General features: G+C 38.6%; 1 protein-coding gene across 7 annotated transcripts in view; it reads right to left on the bottom strand.

Annotated features, from left to right (window-relative positions):
- Nucleotides 1-10860: 10860 nt before the first annotated feature.
- Nucleotides 10861-23194, bottom strand: part of pold1 (polymerase (DNA directed), delta 1, catalytic subunit) — a 111102-nt gene continuing 98768 nt past the window's right edge. For all 7 annotated transcript variants that reach the window (XM_072588742.1, XM_072588743.1, XM_072588741.1 and 4 more), the window contains 3 exons: nt 20106-20158; nt 18088-18185; nt 10861-12731 (listed from right to left, as the gene is read on the bottom strand). In XM_072588742.1, coding sequence (XP_072444843.1) covers nt 12635-12731; nt 18088-18185; nt 20106-20158 — 248 coding nt within the window. In that variant the 3' untranslated portion in view covers nt 10861-12634. The remainder of the gene's footprint in view (nt 12732-18087; nt 18186-20105; nt 20159-23194) is intronic.

The following is a 23194-nucleotide window of genomic DNA, read 5'->3' as shown; positions in this document are numbered from 1 at the left end:
ATCAGTTGCATGACACTTTGATCTTTTACTCTAAATTCTACATCCTAAGATCCTACCCCACTAGCTACCTGACAAAGGAGCAGCTCTCCAAAAGCTTGTACTTCCAAATACACCTCTTGGTCTATAACCTGGTGTTACAAGATTTTTAACTATGTTCAAATGCTACAAGGTCGAGACAATATCCAGAATTGGACTGACAAGTAGCAAGTAAAATTTGCAAGACAAATGCCAGGCTCTGACCATCATCCATAACAGACACCCTAAACACCACCCCTGACATTCAATGACATTACCATCACTGAATCCCCCACGAACACCACCCTGGGGATTACCATTGACCAGAAATTCAAATGGACTCATACATAAACAGGTGTGAGAGCAGGTCAGAGGCTAGTAATGTTGTGGCGAGTAACTCACCTCCTGACTTCTCAAAGCCTGCCCACCAGCTACAAGGCACAAGTCAGAAGTGTGATGGAATCCTCCCAATTTATCTGGAAGGGTATAGTTCCAACAAAGTTTGACCCCATCCAGGACAAAGCCACCTGCTTCTTTGGCACCACATCCACAAGCATCCACTCCCTCCACCACTGACACTAAGTAGCAGCAGTGTTTACTATCTACAAGATGCACAGCAGAAATTTACTCAAGATCCCCAGATGGTACCTTCTAAGCCCACGAGCAGTTACATCCAAAAGGACAAAGGCAGCAGATACATGGGTACACCATCACCTTGAAGCTCCCTCTGAGCCACTCATCATCCTGGCCTGGAGATATATTGCTGTTCTTTTACTATGGCTGGATCAAAGTCCTGGAATCCCCTCCATAATGGCATTGTAGGTCAACCAACTATTCCATTGTTGTTATTTGAAAAGCAATATAATCTTTATATACACAGAGAGAGAGAGAGAGAGAGAGAGAGAGAGAGAGAGAGAGAGAGAGAGAGAGAGAGAGGGAGAGAGTGAGTAACTAATGGAATTTAAACATAATAATTAAATCTGGAATCTAAAACTCGCCTGAGTCACAGGGACCATGACAACTATCAGCAATTTCTATAGAAGCCCACTGTGTTTCACTCATGTCCTCAAGGGAAGCAATTTGCTGTCCTTACTTGGTCTGACTTGCATGTGACTCCAGACTCTCAGCAATATGGCTAATTTTTAAATTGCCTTCTGAAATAGCCCTAGCAAGCCTGACAATTAGGGATGAGTAACAAATGTTGGCCTTGTCAACAATGGAAGCATCCTACAAAAATTAGCGAGGGGAGACAGCATCAGCTTATTATCTTATCATTTCATCAGTATTACACTGAGACCATTAACCTGGATTATATGCTCAAGCAACTGACCCACAGTCATTGCATGCATTGCCAAAAATACATTGTAAGTGACAAAGGAAACTCCAACATAATCGAGGAACAAGAGTAGGCCATTTAGCGCATTGTGCCTGATCCGCCAAACAAATAGATCATGCCCGATTATATACATCATTGTCACTTGCCTGGACTGCTCCATATTCCTTGATGTTATTAGGGATGGACAAAAATGCCCACATCCCATGAAAAAATAAATGAAAGAAAACATTACTGGTGTGTACCGTGTAAATTTAGGACAAGCTCTCAGAATTTAAGAGGTGAGTTAATCACCTTAGAATGTCCAGTTTCTGACTTGTTCTTGTAGCCACAGTACTTATATAGCTGAATGGCAACACATCCAGGATGTTTACAGTAATGGATTCAGGAATGGTTATGACATTAAATGTTAAGAGGAAAGGGTTAGACTAAGAACTAAATTTAAGATCCAGTAAAGAAATCATGAAGTTAGTCCAGACTCCATCATAATTTTAGAAAAAGAATGTGGAGACATTCTTTGAGAAATATTGAAACAACTGAATCAAGCAAAAGAACATTGACATTGCTCAGACAGATGGTGACGTTTACGTATCATTGTCAGAGAAGTTTTCTAAGGATTATTTTGTAACAAAATCCTATTCTAGGTGTACCTTGGGTCAGGTACTGAAGCATAGAGACAAATTTTTAGAAATTTTAAGAAACAGTCTGGGCAGATTTATATAGAATGTGAAAAGGTAAGGAAAAATAATTTTGAGAGGTGGATATAGGCATTAGTCGGTAAGTACCACATATGAAACTGAGAGAGGTAAGTCACTTGGAATTTTTAAAATATCTTACCAACCATGTTCAAGACTTGGAGACTGCAACTGCTAGATGATAACAGAAAGGACAGACAATTGTAAACTAATCCATAAAAATAAACGTTTGTTTCCATCACCCCTTAAATCAAGGTAGAATAGGGAGGGAAAGAAAGATTGGCATTCAGGGTAAAGAAGGGACATCTTGAAATACCCCAAAAATTCTTCGAACTAGAAAGGAGAATAGAATCGGAGAAGCCTTACAGTGTGGAAAGAGACCATATAACAGGCAATCAAGTCCAAACCAACCCTCTGAAGAACATCCCACCGTATCCCTATGACTTTGCATTTCCCATTGCTAATTCACCTAATCTGGACATTCCTGGACACAATGGCAATTTAGCATGGCCAATCCACCTAAACCTGTACATCTTTGGATTATGGGAGAAAACCACAACACCTGGAGGAAATCCACGCAGACACGGGGAGAACATGCAAATTCCACACAGACAGTCGCTCAAGGGTGGAATTGAACCTGGGTCCCTGGTGCTGTGAGGCAGCTGCGCTAACCACTGAGCCACCATGCTGCCAGGATACTGAGGGGGGAGGTGAAAGTCCAAGGCCTCAACGTTCCCATTAAGAAATGGGACACATTCGTGCAGAGTAGTGGAAAACCAGATAACTTACTGGGATTTTTAAGATTGAGCGTGAGAAAGGAACTCGAAAAGAAAATACCATAGACCAAATTATAGTTTTAACTATAAGCAAGAAACTGGAGGTAAAATCTTCTAGCAGCATAATTCCTGTTAATATCCTTTCTTCTGCATGAACCTCCAAGATCCATGCATGGAAGTGGCTCCTGGAATCAACTGTGAATGGCATCAGCATGCTAATCACCATATGCAGGCCTTTGGAGTGGTTGTGCATGCACACAGCCATGTAGCTTAGAGGAAACATTGACTATTAATGCAGTAGAGACATAGATTTTTTTTGTCAAAAGGGTAATCCCTTCTTCCTTTAAAGGGCACTGCTAAAACCATAACTATATTAAGGAAAACAGCAGGTACTCAAACATTTTTGTTGGAAAGGACACAATCTTTCCTTCAGAAGTGCAATGAAAACCAAGTGCTAGTAGAAAGATACAAACAAAAAATATAACCTAGTTCTACTACATAAAAATCAAATTAGATTGTGAGGTATCATCAGAACAGTGATGGCGGTTATTTAGAAATTACCTGTGAATGAAGTCAACTTACTCCTAGGGAATGAAATGGCTGGAGTATAGTTTTCGCTTCACCCATAATCACAGCAAGTCTGAATGAGGTTAAAAAGGCAGAACAATTACAAGAACAAGGTCCAGATATTTTTTCATTGTATGTAGTGACCAGAGCAACAGCTAGACAAAGTCAATCAATCACAGACTGAAACAATGCCACCAGATGTTAGGTTTGCTGAAACACAAGAAGCATTTAGTCATGATTTGGAGATGCCGGTGTTGGACTGGGGTGTACAAAGTTTAAGATCACACAACACCAGGTTATAATCCAACAGGTTTAGTTGGAAGCACACTAGCTTTCAGAGCGACGCTCCATCAGGTGATAGTGGAGGGCTCAATCCTAACACAGAATTTATAGCAAAAATTTACTTGCTATAAATTCTGTGTTTGGATTGAGCCCTCCACTATCACCTGATGAAGGAGCATCGCTCCAAAAGCTAGTGTGCTTCCAATTAAACCTGTTGGACTATAATCTGGTGTTGTGTGATTTTTAAAGAAACATTTAGTACATCCTTGTTAATTGAGACTCAGAAAACAGCTGAAGTCACCTTTCATCTGCAAACATGAACTTGTTTACCCGAGGGGGACCTCAGACCAGCAAAACATTGATTAGAACCTATTATCACAAATTCATATAACATTGGGTCAAAGGATTAGATTTCTGATTTTTGTTACCACAGATTCCCAAATTAATCTACCGTACTTAGTTCCTTCGAATTAACCTATGGTCATGAGGTAAGAGGTCCATTAAAACTAATTATGGAAAAGTTCTCAAGGCAACAAGACAAATCCTCAATTTTGGATTGTGTGTTCGTACTTCTCAACAAACCAGGTGCATTATCACCTCTGCTTCCTTTCCCTTTAGGATGGTCTCTGCTACACTGTCAAGAGAAAGAAGAACTGCATTCAGAGATTCTGAATAAATTATCCTCAAACAGAAAGGAAAAAATGAGACCCTGGGTTCAAGTGATCTGCTAATGGAATAAAAACTGTACCTCGCTTTGCAGAACAACATTAAGTTAACATGAATATGATAGAGACAGAACATTTCCCTACTCATAGCATGCGTCAAGCTGTCTGCTCTGTTATTTTTGAATGAGTGTGTATTTGAGTAAAAAGTGATGCAGCTTAAGTTTGATAGCAATAGTTTAGTAATTTATAATCCAACCTCTTTGTAATTTCAAAATACAAGTGTTTTTATATCAGAATTACATTTCCAGTTCATGATGAAACTTGGTGAGCACTATTTTAAGGTTCTGATTTGAGGTCAGTAATATTTGTGGTTTAATTAGATTCAAATACATTTGGCGTGGCTTGTAGGATAGCTGGGACTCTAGTATCAATGCACTCTTATCAACTGGGTCATGACAGGTAGGAACATGAATTTTAAAAGAAGGCTGAGAATCATGGCATTGCCAGATCTGGAAACTAATGCAGACCAATAAATCCTACAGAGTAATGGATGACCAAAAACACCAAACCAACCTACTGCTCAAAGGACACCTAGTGTTAAAAACAAAATTAAAATCATAGTGACAATGGAATTAAGGAAACAAAGCTGTAACCTAGAGCTTTGAAGATAACCCACAGGAAATTGAAAGATCTTGCATGACATTACCAAACTACTGTGTAATAATTAGCAAGAAGACTCATGAAGTAACGCTTTCAATTAACAAACTGAAGAATTTTTACCTGATGGTGAAAGAGGTTACTGATTACCAAGGGTGAAAAGGAATCCAAGCTCAATTTGAGACCTTGACTTCGCATGCACTCCGGACAAAGGTTCTGAAATGGTTACTGCAAGAATAATGTGTGTTGCACATTTTTCAGTTGTACACATTAGGTGAATCAAAGGAAGGTAAGGATTACTTAAAGATAAAATCACTATAGAGTTTGGTTGCAACTATCATTTACCACTTTTACAATCTGTGGTCCAAGCCACTCAGACCAGAAAGCCTGTTTTCTCTGCTGTCAGTGACTGAACTGAGTCTTGGTGCCAGAGAGACATACAACACAAAACAGACCCTTCAGTCTAATCAGTCCATACCAACCATAATCCCAAACTAGAGTGTGGCACTGGAAAAACACAGCCGGTCAGGCAGCATCCAAGAAGCAGGAGAGTCGACGCTTCAGGCATAAGCCCATCATTGTGAATATCCTGATGAATGTCCCATTCACTCTCTTGATTCTTGAATGCTGCCTGACCTGTCAATTTCCAGCACCATACCTTTTGACTCTGATCTGCAGTCCTCATTTGCTCATAATCCCAAACTGAAGTAGCTTCACATGGCTGGGCATGGCCCATATCCTTCCAAACATTTCTTATTTGTGTACTTACCTAAATGTCTTTTAAATGTTGTAACTGTACCCTCATCCACCACTTCCTGTGGAAGTTCATTCGATACATGAACCACTGTTATAAAAAAAGTTGCCCCAGGTAGTTTTTATATCAGTTACCTTAAAAATATACCCCCTTGTTTTGAAAATCCCCCAACCTTTGGGAAAGACGCTTGCCATTCACCTCATCTATATCTCTCATGATTTCATAGACTTTTATAAGGTCACCCTGCAATCTCTTATGGGGTGTCACAAGTCCCAGCTTATCCAGCCTCTCCTTATAACTCAAACCTGCCATTCCAGGCAACTTCCTGGTAATTTTTTTTCCAAGACTCTCCACCTTGATAATATGCTTCCTATAACAGTGTGACCAGAACTAGGCACAGTATCCACAAGAGGCCTCACCAACATCCTGCACAACCTCAACATGACGTTCCAATTCCAATATTCAAAGGGCTGAGCAATGAAGGCAAGCAAGAAAAACACTTTCTTAACCACCCTGTCTAGCTGTGAGACAAATTTTAAAGAATTATATACCTGAACTCAGAGGTCTCTCTGTTCTGTAGCACTGTTTACAACCCTACTTTTAACAGCATAAGTCCTGCCTTTAATGGTTTGACTAAAATGCAATACCTCGCATTTATCCAAATTAAACTCCTCACTCTGCCACTCTTCAGATGATTGACCCACTTGATCAAGATCTCTTTGCAATCTTAGATCACCTTCTTCACTATCCACCATACCACCAATTGTAGTGTTATCCACAAATTAGTAACCATGCCTTCTGCATTCTCATCCAAATCATTTACATAAATTACAAATAAAAGTTGGAATCATTGGTCACAGGCCTCCAGTCCATAAAATCCTCCACCACCACTGTCTCCTAACACTAAGCCAATTTTGTATCCAATTGACAAGCTCACCCAGAATCCCATGTGATCAAACTTTACTAATTAGTCAATCACACACAGAACCTTGTCAAAGGCTTTACTGAAGTCCAAGTAAATAATACTCACTGTTCTGCCCTCACCAATCTTTCCCGATTACTTCCACAAAAACTCAATCAAGTTTGAGAGACATGATTTCTCTTGCACAGAACCATGGTGACTACCCCTAATCATTCCTTGCTTCTCCAAATACATATAAATGAAGGATGAATAACGATGAACACACCCAAGGATGGACATCTAATGCATAACATTTGATGGTATAAACCTATCCAATACCTCAAAGATCTAAGAGGTAAGTTTTATGTTAAACAGATAATTTAAGAGAATGATTACAGCACAGATTAAGTATTTAATTAGTTATGGTTAAATGGTGGAAACCCTTCAGCAAATGTAGTTACACCACATCGATACAGCAGTGTGCTTTGGCATGAAGTTGAATAGAAATCTATCACATGCAACAATAGATCTTCCAGCATTTGCATCAACACTTCTTAAAACATCTTTAACAGCCTTCTCAAGGTGTGAACAATGCTGATAAGCCCGCATTTATCATCCATTACCAGTCATCCCAAAATTGTGCTGATAATCCCACCTCAAATCTCTGTTGATTGATGGTGGTGTATTAGTTGGGAAGTTCCACATTATTGATCCAACCATGAAGTGAAGTGGAGGGGCCAGGCTATATAACTTAGAAGGATAGTATGCTACTTACAGGGGAACTACAACATGTTGACATTCTCCTGATATTGTCCTGCCCAGTTATTAACATTATAGGGGTAAGGTGGTGTTAAAGTTTAGGTTGCAGAACTTCTGCAGCATACACTGTAGATAGTATGCAGTCATAGAGAAAATCCAGATATTGAATGGAATGGCAGGGACAGAACAAATGCTTTCTTCTGGGTAGTGTTAAACTTCTTTACTGTCATGACAACAAACACTCAGTAAGCATTCCATTTATATTCCTAATTGGAGTCTTGTCGATGCTAAAGGTTTAATATCACATGGATCCTGGTTCTTGTTTTAATATGGTTGGCACTGTTAAACATCTGACTAATGCAGAAATCTTTGGATGCTAATAGTGGAGGGATCAGCTATATCAATGGCATTAAAGATTAGTAGGTGATCAGTCAGTGTTTGACACTGTGTAACACAAATGCCATATGCCTTATCATCCTAAGTCTTGATGCTTCTTGGAGGCTACTGCATCATTAGAGGTCTTGAGACTGGAACCCTAGGTTGCAGTATCAGAAGCAAACAGTTCCATTCCTGTTCCAGTCATGGGAAAACATTCACAATGACTTCAGTTTTGTATGGATTCCTCAGTGCCATCCTCTGCCAAATGTGGCCCTGATCCCACGGGCAATCAATCGCTGATCTCTCACTTACTTTGTATTCATGGTCTAGAGTCAAGTGGTCTCAGTGGAACAAGTATTTGTTTTTTGTTAGTAAATTGTGCTTGATGACACTTTACATAACCATCACATCACTAGCAGCAAACTGGTACTGTGGAAATTGGCCAAATTGATTAATCTTGCTTTTTGTTAATGACATACGTGAGTACTATTCTACATTAGGTGCCAACACCATGGTTTCAGCAGAAACCACTTGCAGTGTTGGCAAGATGGGGATCTCGTTTGATTCACAGCTCTGAAGCATCAGACATTTTTCTGTGTAGCGTGAACCAGGTTGCCTGGGCATTGTTGTCCATGATGGTGACGACTTCAAGAGGCCATTCACTTGGTATTTTTGGTCAAAATCACTTGTAAACACTTCAGCATAATTTCTTGCAAACACACGTGCTGGACTTACCATGATTGAGTATAGGGTGATTTGCAGAAGTTTTTCCTTCTTTATTGCTCGATGCTCTATTGTTGTTAATTATTGAATCTATTAGTACAAAGGCATTTCTGACCTATTAATTTGGGACTGCTTAAGCCAGTTTATTTCGGTGCTTGGTTTGCAACAAGTTGTATTTGACTAAATTGGTGCATCATTCCAGCATGTTTTTGGATGGCCAATTCTAGAATGCTAGTCTACTCCACAAGACCAAGGCAGTTACAGCTCTGGGCACTGCTCTATAGAAGGAGTGTGAGCACAATGGAGATAGTAAAGAAGGGATTTACAAAAAATAGCTCCACGGATGACATTTTAATTATAAGGATAAATGGGACAAGTTTGGACTGCACTCCCTGGCGAAAAGGTTAAGAGATGGTAGCTTAGATCTGGATAGAAAAGACAGGAATGAGTCGCCAACCTGTGAACAGATGGGTGCGACTCTACTTCAGACATGGCTGACCAGGAAACTCTCCTGCTATGGGTGTAATGCAAGGATTTACAACTGATAATCGATCTGCTTAGCTGCATCATTAACCCAACTTCGAAGGCCATTAGATCCTGAACAGGGACTTGAACATGGAGCCTCTAGTTCAGAGAGTGGGATAGTACTCATTGCACCTCAAGATCATAAGGAAATTAGTTAAGAATATATTTCATTGTTCATCATGTGCACATCACCTAGATGAGCAGCCTTAATTTTTATTCCTTTCGCGTTCTGTACTTCATCCAATAGATAAAGATTAGTCCTTCAATGAATTGCTTGGAAATGGGTAAAAGTATTTGGAGAAACCAATTAAAGCATGACTATTAAATAAAAACAACTGCAGTAATGGAAAGTCTAAATCCATTCCAAGCAGATCAGCAAATAGAAATAAAAATGTTAATGGTCAAACCAGAATCAAAATAAGCAGCTAAGTATTTGGAATCACTTTGCATATCTAAAATTTCTGGTTGAATCCTCAAGCTGATTTCAACCAGCAAGTCAAATGGACACTATAAATGGCAGGATTAGTGGTGCTGGAAGAGCACAGCAGTTCAGGCAGCATCCAACGAGCAGCGAAATCAACGTTTCGGGCAAAAGCCCTTTTGCCCGAAACGTTGATTTCGCTGCACATTGGATGCTGCCTGAACTGCTGTGCTCTTCCAGCACCACTAATCCAGTATTTGATTTTCAGCATCTGCAGTCATTGTTTTTACCTACTATAAATGGCAGCATCGCTTTCGAATGAGGAGGAAAAAATACATAACAAAGCTACTTGAATCTAACTGCGATCTAGCGCCTGAAGATTGTACACATGTCTATACAAGATGGTATTCAACTAACATGTTTCCTGTCCTGCCACAGTCAAATATCATGCATGTTTAGAGATGAAGAACAGCTATTTAGACAAGTGTGGAAGCATTTAAAACAGATGTGTGAGCTAAGTTTTTCACACAAAGGGTGGAGTGTGCCTGGAGTTCACTGCCAGAGGTGGTGATGGAAGCAGACACAATAGCAGCATTCAAGCAACACCTGGACGAATAGGAAGGGAATAAAAGGATACAAATCCTGTAAGTGAAGACAGTTTTAGTTTGGAAAGGCAAAATGTGTCATCACAGGCTTGGTGGTCCAAAGGGCCTGTCCCTGTGTTGCATTGTTCTTTGTAAAGGATCAGGAGGTTGCTAGCAAAGAAGTAATTATGTTGTCCCCTCCACCAAAATGACAGAAAGAGGGGCAAAAATAGAATGCAGAACACAAATATGTTCCCTCTGGTTTCTTTTAGCTGGCTTAATTGGTTTTGTTATGGATGAGATTCGCCACATTGCGTCAGAATCCAATCACATCAGTGAATCAACTAGATTAGAAAATCCCGAGGCTGACTTCACAAAAGATCCAGTCACATTTTTAAGACTGCTGGCAAGAAATGCAAAGGGAATGAGAGGAAGAACCCTTTTATGCAATGAGTGGCAACGACTTGGATATTGTTGCCCACAAAGAGGGAAACAATGAAGTTAAAAGGATTTGGAAAGGAACGTGAAGAAAATAAACTTGCAGGACTGCTAGGAGGAGTGTGGGGGTGGAATTAACTGGATTACTTCATGGTTGGTATGAAACCAAATTGCCTCCTCTTGTGCCATAAAATGACCATTAGATAGCACCTTTTCCATCAAACACAGAACAAGGAAGGGGATAAAAATAAATTGGTGTTGTTCATCGAAGTTTGATCGACACCATCCACCATTCATTAAAACGTGTTAGGAAAGCAGCTGGAATTCTGGGAAAACAGTCCAAGCAAGAAAGACACTGATAGTGACTAGAATAAATGAGCATGACTGTTTGTCACAAAATTGGCACTTTTATTTCTCAAATACAAAAGTCATCGTTCAAAAACCATATGGTTACATAAAAAAGATTTGTACAAAGTCTTACTTGGTGAAATTCCAAATAAATTCCACCTGTCAGTGAATAATGAAACAGCTATCATCAAGCTTTGGCATAAAGATAGATGTAACTGAAAATTTGGAATGAGGTTGAATGGTAGAACGTTAAATAGGATTTTTGCAGCTCTGTAGGTAAACACAGCAGCTGATATTGTGCCAAATCAGATCAGACCAGAGGGGTCAGTTTTGATGTACTTTGTCAGTCAATATTAGTTACACTAGAAATCAGAATAAGACTTCAGTAATGTACGGCTAAATTCAAGGTGGTTTCTTTTGCTGATCGTTACCTGTGGATAAACCCGTCATCCAGGTGACAAATGGGACAAGTTTAACTGGAAGGGGAAGGGTCACTCTTGAGCCCCAATACAGATTACTGTACACACAGACTAGTTATCTTGGAGTGTTACCAGAATGATCATGACTGGAACTGTACACTGAAACACTGGTTACAAAAAAAGTGGCATCAGTAGAAAAATACATTTGATAGGCATCCCTCTCCAAAGTCAGCTCATTCTAAAGCTAACACAATACAAACTGAATGCAATCTCAGCACTTTGGTACCAGCTGCAAACATTGTTGTACAGGTTAGCTATCCAACATTCTCAAACATTCAGAATTGATTTGGCAGAGTCAGAGATATAGAAATTCCATTTGTCATCTAGTCCAAGATTAGTTATCTTCTGGTTCAGCTGTCAAAACCTGTAAAAGACCCTTCAAAATCCGGTTGGACATGACAACTTAAAAAATATAACTGTGAGCAAAAGGATGTGAAGTAATTGAAACTTAATATTTAGTGCTATTCTTTTGTCCTGTACTCATATCACGGGATTCACAGGTATTTGCAAGAGAATTACTTTGATTGTTGGAGAATATATACAACATACAGTGCCCCAAACCGTTCCCAATTTCACTTCCTTCAACTCCAGTCACCTAATATAAAGGAGATAATCAGCAGAAGGTGGTGATGTTTTAAATGTCTGGGAATGAGAGAAAATCTTGCAGCTAATCCAGATATGCAAATGTCCTTGTAGCTACTGAACTTAGTAATGATTCAATAAGGATCAACAAAATCCAGGAGAAGCTCCTAAGAATAACACAAAATCCATAACCTCATTTGCACTTATATCATCAAAATCATGTGCACTTCAATCAGGCTGTTGGTCGAGTGAGTCAACTAACAAAGCTGCTATCAAAAATATTTCTTAGCCTTTTGAAACAGCAGTGGATTTAGTATATAGGAAATCCAAATGTCACCTGCTAGCACATTAAAAGGTGTTTCAATGGCAGTGGTATATTTTGCAGAACATCCAATGAATGTTTCAAATTCTGCATCCATTATACCTTCCCTTCCTTTGCCGATTCCTTCCCAAAGATTAGGGCAACCACATTCGGTGACAAAAAAATAATCACACTTGCTGTTGATATAGTGGCTCTTCAAATGCTCAGTTTAAGAAGTCAGGCCATGAATGAGTACCTGCTCAGTATGAAAGATGCTTACAATCAGAAATCAAACACGGAGCTTACAAATTCACAACATCTGATAGGCATCTCTCCAAATGGCAGTGTCAGTGGTCAGAAACAATTAGTTTCGGCATCCCAAGAAACATTTCCAGTCATTGATTTAAAAAAAACGCCTTTCCCTGCACGACCCCCAATATTTGCTCTTTCATCACCAAGTGGCTGGTCCAAATCGCATCATTACTTTCTCCTGGTCACCAAGGTCCTTCTGCACCTTCTTCCGCATGTAGAATATGGGGCAATCCCGACTAATGAGAAAAGAAGAAGAAAACGTAAAGATGTTACACAGAATTTACAGCACAGAAACAAACTTTCATCCCAGCAGGGTCATGGCAGTGTTCGTACTTCACACAAACCACTTCACGCCTTGACTTTACCTATTTCAATTAACATACCATGCTACTCCTTTCTCCCTAGTGTACTTATCTAGCTTCCCCTCTGATGCACTGAGGCTATTTACTTGAAACACTCTCTATGGTAGTGAGTTTCATATTCTTAACACTGTCTCGGAAAGATAATTATTCAGATTCAGGAGTGATATATGTTGATGGTTCCTCAAGTTTCAGCCTCAGAACAAGTGGAAAAATCAGGTCTTTTATTCAAGAGAGGCTCAACCAACCTGCTGGGATAACAAAAACATGGCAATGATTCTTAGAAATAAAGGACACAACTTGCTTGTACAAGACCATACAGCCTGTTGCCTTACTGTCCACACTTCACAATGCAGTCACAGCAAAAATAATAACATCCAATTTTCACTGTTTCTGTTTTAACAGTAATGTTTCCATGGGTGCCTGGAGCTCCAGTACCTTGTTAAAATGACTATTCCAATAACAAGTGTTTGCAAACTAAGGACCTCTTTACTGTTAATGTTGATCTCTCTCTGCACCTTCTCGGCAGGTGTAACCCTAATTCACTTGTGTAGGACAATCTGTCTGTAAAGCATGTAAAACAACACTCTTCACTGTACCTTGGTACATGTGACAGTAATAAATCAAATCAAATTTGATCAGATATAATGCCCTCCATGATTTCTAATTTATATTCAGATGAAGAAATCGAAAATACGGTTGCTAAAGTTGTTGATGGCACAAAAGAAAAGAAAGTTTTGAAAAGGACAAAAGGGACAATGAAATATAGATGGGTTAAATGAACGAGCAAAAATTTAGTAGACAGAGACTAAAGTTGAAACTGTGAACTTGACCACTTTGACAGGAATAGAATAGTAGCCTATTATTTAAATGAAGAGAGATTGAAGATCTCCAAGACACAAAGATTTAGGCCTCCTGGTATGTGAATCAAGAGTTCACATGCAGGCAGACCAAGAGATTCGGATGACAAATAAACATCATTTATTGCAAGAGGAATGGAATATAATGCTAGGGATATTTTGCCAGTTGTACAAGGTGCTGATTAGACCACATTTGGAGTACCATGCACAGTTTTGGTCTTATGTAAGACAGGATATAAATGCACAAGATGCAGTCCAGACAAGATTCACTCAACTGCTTCCTGGGATGACAGGGTTATCTTATGAGGAATAGCTGGACAAGTGGGTCGGCATCCACTGGAGTTTAAGAAGTGATCTACTGAGACATGTAAGAACCTTAGAGGGCCTGACAGGATGATTACTGAAAGGATGCTTTTCCTTGTGGAAGAGTCCAAAACTAGAGAACAAAATTTTTAAAAAAGCATTTCAGATGAAGATGCGGTGAAACTTTTTCTCTCAGAGATTTGAGTCTTTGGAACTCTCTGCACCAAAGATCAATGGAAGCAGAGGCAGTGAATATCTTAAATCAAATGTGAACACACATTTCTGACTACCAAGGCAGTCAATGGTTATGAGACATAGACAGAATGTGGAGTTGAAGCCACAATCAGATCAGCCATGATCCTGGAACAGCAGGTTTGAAGAACTGAAAGATCTGCTCCTGCCCCTAATTCATGCTTCTATGACTGAGACATGCAGCATATACAACATTGGTATAACTAGAAAATTTCCAGCATCAACATACCTCTCCACTTCTTCACAATGAGGTTGATCTCCTTTTATTTCTCATCTGATATTCCTTATAGTATAATGGAACATATGCCTTCAGCTGCCTCAGCCTTGATCACACGAATTTCCTTCACAAAACTCTTCTGCCTCTCCCTCTATAATGCCTACCGTAAAATGTACCTCTTCAATTAGATTTCTAGTCATTTGTCTGAATATCTTGCAGTTTCACAACAACTATCTTTTTCATAACACTCTTGTTAAAGGGCTTGGAAAAATCAGCTGAAAAGTCAACATTGAATTCTGTTGTTAACTAAAATTAGAATATAGGTTTGAAGGTGGACAGACTGTCTGGCCTGACAAAGTGTGTATGCAGAAGAAATAACAGAACGGGAAAGGGAAGCAAGAAATTTCATGCTCTCAGACAAGGCAAAATATAAATTCACATTTAAAATGTACTGAAGGTGACAAGTGGGAAGGGGGGTGGGGTGCAGTGGATCAGCAAAAAAACTTGTAAATAAAGTCTAAATCTTAACCACCATGCTTTCACTTCCTCCTTCAGCTCATAAAGCATTGTGGTGAGTGCTGCCTGACTCCAACATGTCTGCATAAAACTCCCAGTCCCAAAAGTGTGGGAGAGTGCACCTTTTCACATCACTGAACTCTTTTTAAATTAATAATGATTTATTCAAAATTAAGTGTAATGAGAACATTCACGTCATGCAAGGAAGTTCTCATCTGTACAGGATTTTTCACAATCTCAGGAATTTTTGAAGCATTTTACAGCTGGAGATAATTTTGAGGTATACCCTCTACTGTAACATTCATTATACTTTATTAGTATATTATAAAGCACTGTGGGAAGTTTGGAGGTCATGAAAGGAAAATAGTTTATTCCTAAACTATCCTTTAAGTCATTTCAATATGACTTCAAGATAATTTTAATTCACCAGGATCATGTTTAAGGAATTCTAGACCAATAATATTCCATACTCTAAACTTAGGTGCTAGCTATGGCTCACCGGCACTTTTGAGTCAGATGGTTGCAGGTTCAAGCCCCAATCCAAAGACATGAGCACAAAATCTAGGGTTGATCCTCCAGTGTAGAATTGAAAGACAGGTGCTCCATTGAGAGGTGTAGTCCTTTGGATGAGATGCTTAACCAATATCACACTTATTTTTTCGTCAGGACTTAGAAGATCCCACTGAACAATCAAAGAACAGCAGTGAGCTGTCGGTGTAGTGCTACAATTTGCTTCAACTCAAGTGATGGGAAAGGACTATGTGTATGTATAAGGCACCTCTCATGTTTGCAAAATATCCCAAAGTATTTTAGTTTCATACTTCCAGCAGCTGAAGTCATTGTTCAATGTAGAAATTGTGGCAGCTAATAGGTTCCCAAAATAACACAACTTGCTGTTAATCTGAAAGATGCTTTATACAGACATGTAGTCCTTTCCCATCACTTGAGTTGAAGCAAACTGTAGCACTACACTGAGTCAGTTCACAATAACTCAGAGTCAAACCTGGATGTTTCTGTCCGACATAACCTCTTCAGATGATCCTGAGTCATTGCTGCACTGTTAGGATTATGGTTTATATTGTTCAGCAGAAAGCAAAACATCGACTTACAAAACGCATTTATCATTACCTTGAAGCACTGAATATGAAGCTGCATTCAGTCTCATGTTTTTGTTTTAAGTACAATACAAAATCTCACCCGTCCACTGGATATTACTATGTTACAGAAAATTAAACAGCACTTTGATTTACAAGCATCACAGAAACTTGTCCGGAAATATAAATCAAGCTCATTGGCTATGAAGGCTTAATAAATGTCAATCTTAAGCCAAAGTGCACTCAACAATCATGAATCTTTCTCACGTACCCAATTATCTCAGAGCTGAGACTACCACTCTAAGTTATGATAGCTCATCTTAGTGAGAACATTAAAACAACTAGCGAGTTTGGAAGTTGGGAGTGGAGGGAAGGTGAGTATCTGGCAAGGTAAGTACAGTACATAGAGGAAAATGCAAAATTATTAGATAAACCATTTAGTCTGACTCTATTATAAGGTCAATATTGAATAACTTACGGTACATTAAAATTGTTCATTATGAAAATTAAAACCTGATTTTTGTTTTCCTAAGTTCGAATTTCAGCATTTTGAATTTGGTGAAAGAAAAGCAAGAAACCAAGAGAATTTAGAAAATTTATTTCCATTTCAAACATTATTAAAACATACACTAATACTCTGTAAAATACATCCCCAGTACTTCATGAGATACATCCACAATCAATTAAGCATTACAAATGGCAAACACAAATAACCTCAAAGCAACTCTCCATTAAATTTAGTACCAAAATGACATTGTACTCATGCCTAACCCAAACAGCTTATAATATGTGCAACATCACATGTGACGTACCTACATTTTTGGGCTAGATCTTCAACATAAAAGTGTCAGAATTCATGATTGTTAATATTGAAATGAGGAGTGAATAATTTTTTACCAATACACCACCATAAAATCAAGTTTGGGAATATAACAAAAATTATTCAAAACTGCTTTTACATATCTAACCACATTTCTCAACCTACATGCCTTATGAGTATTCAGTTGTTCCCCAAACCATTTATACTCTAGTATTTTCCCTGGCTTGATAAACCAACTAAATTGTCTACTTTTTTAATAAGTTTATGATGTTTCTGTTGCTTTCTGTTGAGAAGCGACTTCTGTTGCTTTTCAGATCAGATCAAATGGCAGAAATACTTAAACATCATTTTCAGGATGTTACATTTTGAGAGATTTTTTTTCTTGTCCAATTTCAAGCATCACTCATCTCATTATTTGGAATTTTAAGCACATGAACCCAGGATCCAGATAGTTTCCTCATATATTAAGATTCCTAAAGAGTTTGACACAAATCTCTGTTGGTCCACACAATAACTCAGCAAAGATCCTTCAAAGACCTTTCCAGTAGTAGATTATTTGATTTTGCATAGTAATTAGCCTTCAGCTTCACTTACAATCTTGTGCCTGCATATTAACACTGTAGTCGTGACTTAACTTTCAGGAGTTTTTCCAGAACTACATAGCAGATAAAGTTGTGATCAGGCTGGACCAACATGAGAAAGGCATTAATGGATACAAACGACTGTGCTGAAAAGTAACTGAGGACAGGCATCCGAGTACCCATGTCACAGCAAACCTTCAGCGCAGAAGGGAGGAGAATTAGTGTAGACAATGAAAAAGGCAAGTGCTTTAAAACAACAAATTATTCATCCAGAATCATCACTTCTTGAAAAATGGAATAAAAGTACAAATTGCATACTAATGTCTTCTAGGCATTAGCCCCGAAGCAATGTGGAGTTATGGGATGAGGAATGAAAACATAAGAAACCACTGCAAGTGAAATGACCAAGAGTGAAGACTGAAATTGAAAGCTTGCAGTTAACAGAGGATTGGAAGATGAAGCAAGGTTTAGAAGTTCTACAGGTCTAAGGCCCAATTAGGAACAAACTCAAAAGTCAGAACTGGGGTCAGCTAAACAGTAGCTTTCTAAGGAGGAAAACCATCAGTGAGATTGGAAAGATGTTTCCTTACCTGGTACAAAGCACATCCTCATGCAAACTACCCTGACATCGCTGGCACTGAGTCCACAAGCGTGAGAACTTCTCCTCCAATAGTTTCAGTTGAGATACCTGGAAAAACAGAAAATAGGTTTACAAGGAACAGAACAGGTAATAGCAATTACCTGTGAAGTTACACCTACATAAATCCAAGCTTTGCAGTTAAGCAGATTTATATAGCTTGCTTTTCAATGTAAAAAAAAGCATAATCTTATTAGGAGTAATAAGAGGAAAATGGCAAATGGTGGCTTATCTATTAATTTTTATACATACACACACACAGAGGGAACATTTCAAGTTAACTTTCTCTTTGCAAAGAGACGACTGTTGGGAGGCCAAAATTATTGATCAACATTTCCATTTTTTATATATATTTATGCACATTACTGAAACTATGGAAATACACAAACAAGAGCACAATATATGACATTAAAATGGGATCTGAATAATATATAGGCACTCTGGTACAATTACTCACTTGTAACCACATTTTACCTCATCTTGAATGATCTGTGCTTTGCGCCTGCAAACAACTGGTACATTATAAATTGTGCACAGGGGGCACAGTTTTTGTGTTCAAATTTTACTATTCATCATTTCATTACACTTACGAGCTAACCATTAAAAATTGCTATGACAAAATTTCCAATTCAATCTAATCCTGTCATCTGTCACAATGATTGCAGGTTAAGTGTCTGTAACATCCTCTCAACTCGATCACCTGTTAGTTTGAAAAATGAAGCAATATAAAATCAATTTAAACATGGAAGGATCAAGATCCTTTATTAGAGTATTATCTTTCTATGCTAACTTGTCTACCATTCACTTCCTCATCCTATTCTTTTCTGACAGCAAGACAGTCAATCCATTAACAACGCTTCCACGTGCAAAACATTTACTCTCATGAAGTGCTGACTCCTTGTAGAGTTAGATCTAGCAAAAATAGAGTCTCTGGAGGAAAATAATGTATGTAACCTTGGCTCAACTTTACTGAAAATAGGATTATTAGTTAAAAGGTCTGAGGTGAATTGAAAACAAGTAGTCAACCTGGCAATTAATGTGATACGCACCCCATTTCAAGGTTTGTTCTTGTTGACAGTGTCACTTGAACCTTTCAAGTGGACTGCAGTGTTGCAAACTCTCAAATACTTGCTGGTACTCCATATCACTAACTCACCATTCATTCCTCTGCTTTCAATACACCAGCTCAGAAATAACAAATAACCAATTCTGCACTCAAAGGCCAGTTTAAAATAATTTTTGTTTGTTTCTTTCCAATAGCACAGTGGCAATGTCACTGAAATAGTAAACTAGAATCCTCGGCTCATGCTGTGGTGACTTGGATTCAAATCTGATTGCGGCAGACCGCAAAAATTGAATTCAGCAAGATCTAGAATAAAAGATGGTCTAATATGACTACTATTGAGAACCGTAAAAACTCATCTCGTTTACTAATGTCCTTACCTGGACTGGACTACATGCAACTCCAGACCTATACCAATGTGCTTGTCTCTTAAGTACCAGTCTTGCCAGCAATGCAGAAATCCATGAACAAATTTTTCAAATTATAAGCTCAAGATAAAAATTAATGACCATGTTACAGATTGACATAGCATAGAGAGAGGCCATTCAGTGCAGCATACCACAACTGGTTCTTTCAAAGAGCTACACAATTAGTCTTAATCTCCTATAAAAACTTGCCGGAGAAACTCAGCAAGTCTGGCAGCATCTGTGGAGAGAAAGTAGGGTCAGTGTTGTGGCTCCAGTGACCCTTCATCAGAATCAGTTTCGCCAGCAATTTTTGTATTTGTCTCATATTTCCAGCATCTGCATTTCTTGGTTTTATATTACTGTCCTAATCTCCTGTTCTTTTCCCCCCAATAACTTTGTAATCTTTTCTTTTCAAGTATTTAATGCCCTTTACTAATTCCAGAGAATTAGCAGATGATATATTCTCCAAACTAAACATAAATATGTAAATTTTAAAAATACCTCTTTCTGGTACAACTCTGACTGACGACATTTGCAGTAACTGCACACAGCACCTGAGGAAAAGAAGGTTAAGAATAGATTAAATTTGAAGTCTTCTTCCACCTGAACAGTGCATAATTAAAAAGAGAGATGCTATAAAGGCTTGAAACTTGCACACAAACTGTGATTAGGACAATGTGATTTACAAATAGCATTTGTAAACAGGAACAGGGATAGGCCATTCAACTCTCTTTAGGAATTAAACAAGGTTGATGTGATCTCTATTCCTGTTCGTTCTGCAATCCTTTCCGTCCAAAAATCAGACAAAAATATATCACCTAGTTTTGAAATTTATTTAAAATCCCATGAGGCTGCCAGAGCAAGAGGGAATCGTATGTTCCAGGTCTCAACTACCTTTTATATGCAGTAGATAATTAAACAATTTTAGAATTATGATGTAAGATCAGCGATCTGAAATATTACCTCTTTCTCCATCCACAGGTGCTGCCTGATCTGCTGAACATTCCCAGCATTCTTTGTTTTTGATTTCATAATTTACAACAATTGCATATATTTAAGACAGTTAGAAAAGGAGACAGTGGACAGAGAAATGGAAGGACACATTCTCTGCTCAGTGCAGTTAATACAGTTATTAACTTCCTCTTGTAGTGTAATAGTCCTGATTCTTCAAAATCTTAAAGAAAAATGCTAAAACACACATCTTATTAACAAAGTGAGAAAATCTCGGATAACTAAGACGGTACTCCTCTCCCAAACATTAAATTATTTTTGGCTCAAGTAGCAATGCTTGTTTTGAGCTCAATTTTATTCCTTGGGATCTGGTTAAATCCAGCATTTATTGTCTATTCCTAGGTGCTTTTTGTACCTCTGCAAACCACACAGTGTAGGTACATTGTAGGTTGTTCAGCAAGGAATTCTAGGGTTTTGACCCAGCAATGAACAAACATCCACACATTTCCAAATCAGGATGGTGTAAAGCTGAGACAGGTGGCGGTGTTCCTTTGGGCTTGCTGCTCTTATCATTCCAGGTGGTAGAGATCACAAGTTTGAGAAGTGTTACTGAAGAAGCTGTGTCAACTTACTGTATTTCATCTTATATGTGATATGCATTGCAGCCAGCGTATGTTGATGCTGAAGTGAGTACATGTTTAAATTGGTGTCCATCAAGAGGCCACTTTGTCCTTTGTCAAATTTTTTGAGTTCTGAACGGTAATTATTCAGGTAAGTGGAACATGTTTCACCACTCTAACTTGGTACCTTGTAAATGATGGAAAATTTTAGTGGAGTCAAGTCAGTCACTCACCATAGATTTTCCCGTCTTTAACCTACCCCTGCAACCAAAATATTTAAGTGTTTAGTCTGGTTCAGTTCCTTTGTCTTTCTTTCCCTTGATGATCATACCAGTTTTCTGTTGAGCTTTAGCTCTGACCATTTCATAAAATAGGTACAACACAAGCTTCTTGTTGATCAGGACAATCAGTAATACGTTCACAACTGAAGATAGTGGATTATAGGGTCTAATTTCATAGCTGAGAATAAGTGACTATGCAGCAAATTTAGCGTTACATCATTTCATTTTAAGACTTTCTCTTGATCAGCCAGCATCTCCAAGCTTAATCACTACCCCATCATAAGCATGCACAACAAATCAGGGAAGGTTGTTGTGCCAACGAAGACTAAGTAAATTAAAAGGTAAACTCAGGCAAGATTCCAGCATCTATTGCCTTTATATATATTTAAAATATAAGGAATAGGAACAGAGTAGGCCAGAGGGATTCTTGAGCCTGAACTATCATTTTACAAGATTCCAAATGACCTTTTACCTGAACTCCATTTCCAGTGCTATCCTCATATCCTTCAATTTCCTTCAGTCCTAAAATCTATATCTTTCAGCCTTGAACATGCCCAAAGACCAAGCACCACACTAACCTGGCAAATTTCAAATATCCACAGTTCCCTGAATTAGAAACATTGTCCTTATCCAGACCTACAAGTTAAAGCTTTTAGACTCAGACAATGATCCCTATTTCTACACACTCCAGCCAGTAGAAATTGCCATAAGCATCTGCCCCATCCTGTCCTCTATTAGCACAGAAAAACGATTCAGGGAAATGCAGCATATTATAAATAACAATGGGCAGGATATGGATTTACATACACAAAGTAGGAGGCAGCAACAGCACAGTGGTAACGCTGCAAGACTAGTAACATAGAGAGCACCCCAGGTTAATGTTCTGAGTACATGATTCGAGTGGGGCTGTTTTCCCTGAAGCGTCGGAGGCTGAGGGGGTGATCTTATAGAGGGTTATAAAATCATGAGGGGCATGGATAGGGTAAACAGACAAGGTCTTTATCCTGGGGTGGTGGAGACCAGAACTAGAGGGCATAGGTTTAGGGTGAGAGGGGAAAGATATAAAAGGGACCTTAATGGAAACTTTTTCACACAGAGCATGATGCGTGTATGGAATGAGCTGCCAGAGGAAGTGGTGGAGGCTAGTACAATTACAAAATTTAAAAGGAGGCATCTGGATGGTTATATGAATAGGAACGTTTAGAGAGATATGGCCAAGTTCTGCAAATTGGACTAGATTAGATTAGAATATCTGGTCAGCATGGATGAGTTGGACTGAAGGGTCTGTTTCTGTGCTGTACATTTCTATGAATCTGGAACTAAAAGCTAGCCTTATGGTAATCATTGTCATAAAAACCCATCTGGATTATCAATATCTTTTAAGAAAGGAAATCTTCCATCCTTACCTTGCCTGGCTTACATGTGACTCTAGACTGACATCAATGTAGTCGTCTCTTAACATTCCTAAAAAAGAAAATGGCCTAGCAAGCCACTCAGTTCAACAAAATTGCTACAACATCTAAAGAAAATAAGTTAGGCCAGATAGACCACCTTGTATTGACCTAGACATTGGAAATGACAACAAAGAAAACCACTCTTTCAACCCTGCAAAGTTCGCCTCGTAACATCCAAGGATTGTGCCAAAATTGAAATAGCTATCCTCCAAAACTGTTCAGCAATTACATGATGAGGCATTTTACTCATGGAAATGTACCTTACAAACAATGACCCAGGTACC

The sequence above is a fragment of the Chiloscyllium punctatum genome, chromosome 18, assembly GCF_047496795.1.
Source record: "Chiloscyllium punctatum isolate Juve2018m chromosome 18, sChiPun1.3, whole genome shotgun sequence".
NCBI classification, from domain to species: Eukaryota; Metazoa; Chordata; class Chondrichthyes; order Orectolobiformes; family Hemiscylliidae; genus Chiloscyllium; species Chiloscyllium punctatum.
Note: the sequence above shows the minus strand (reverse complement) of the source record. Positions and strands in the feature narration are given on the sequence as shown.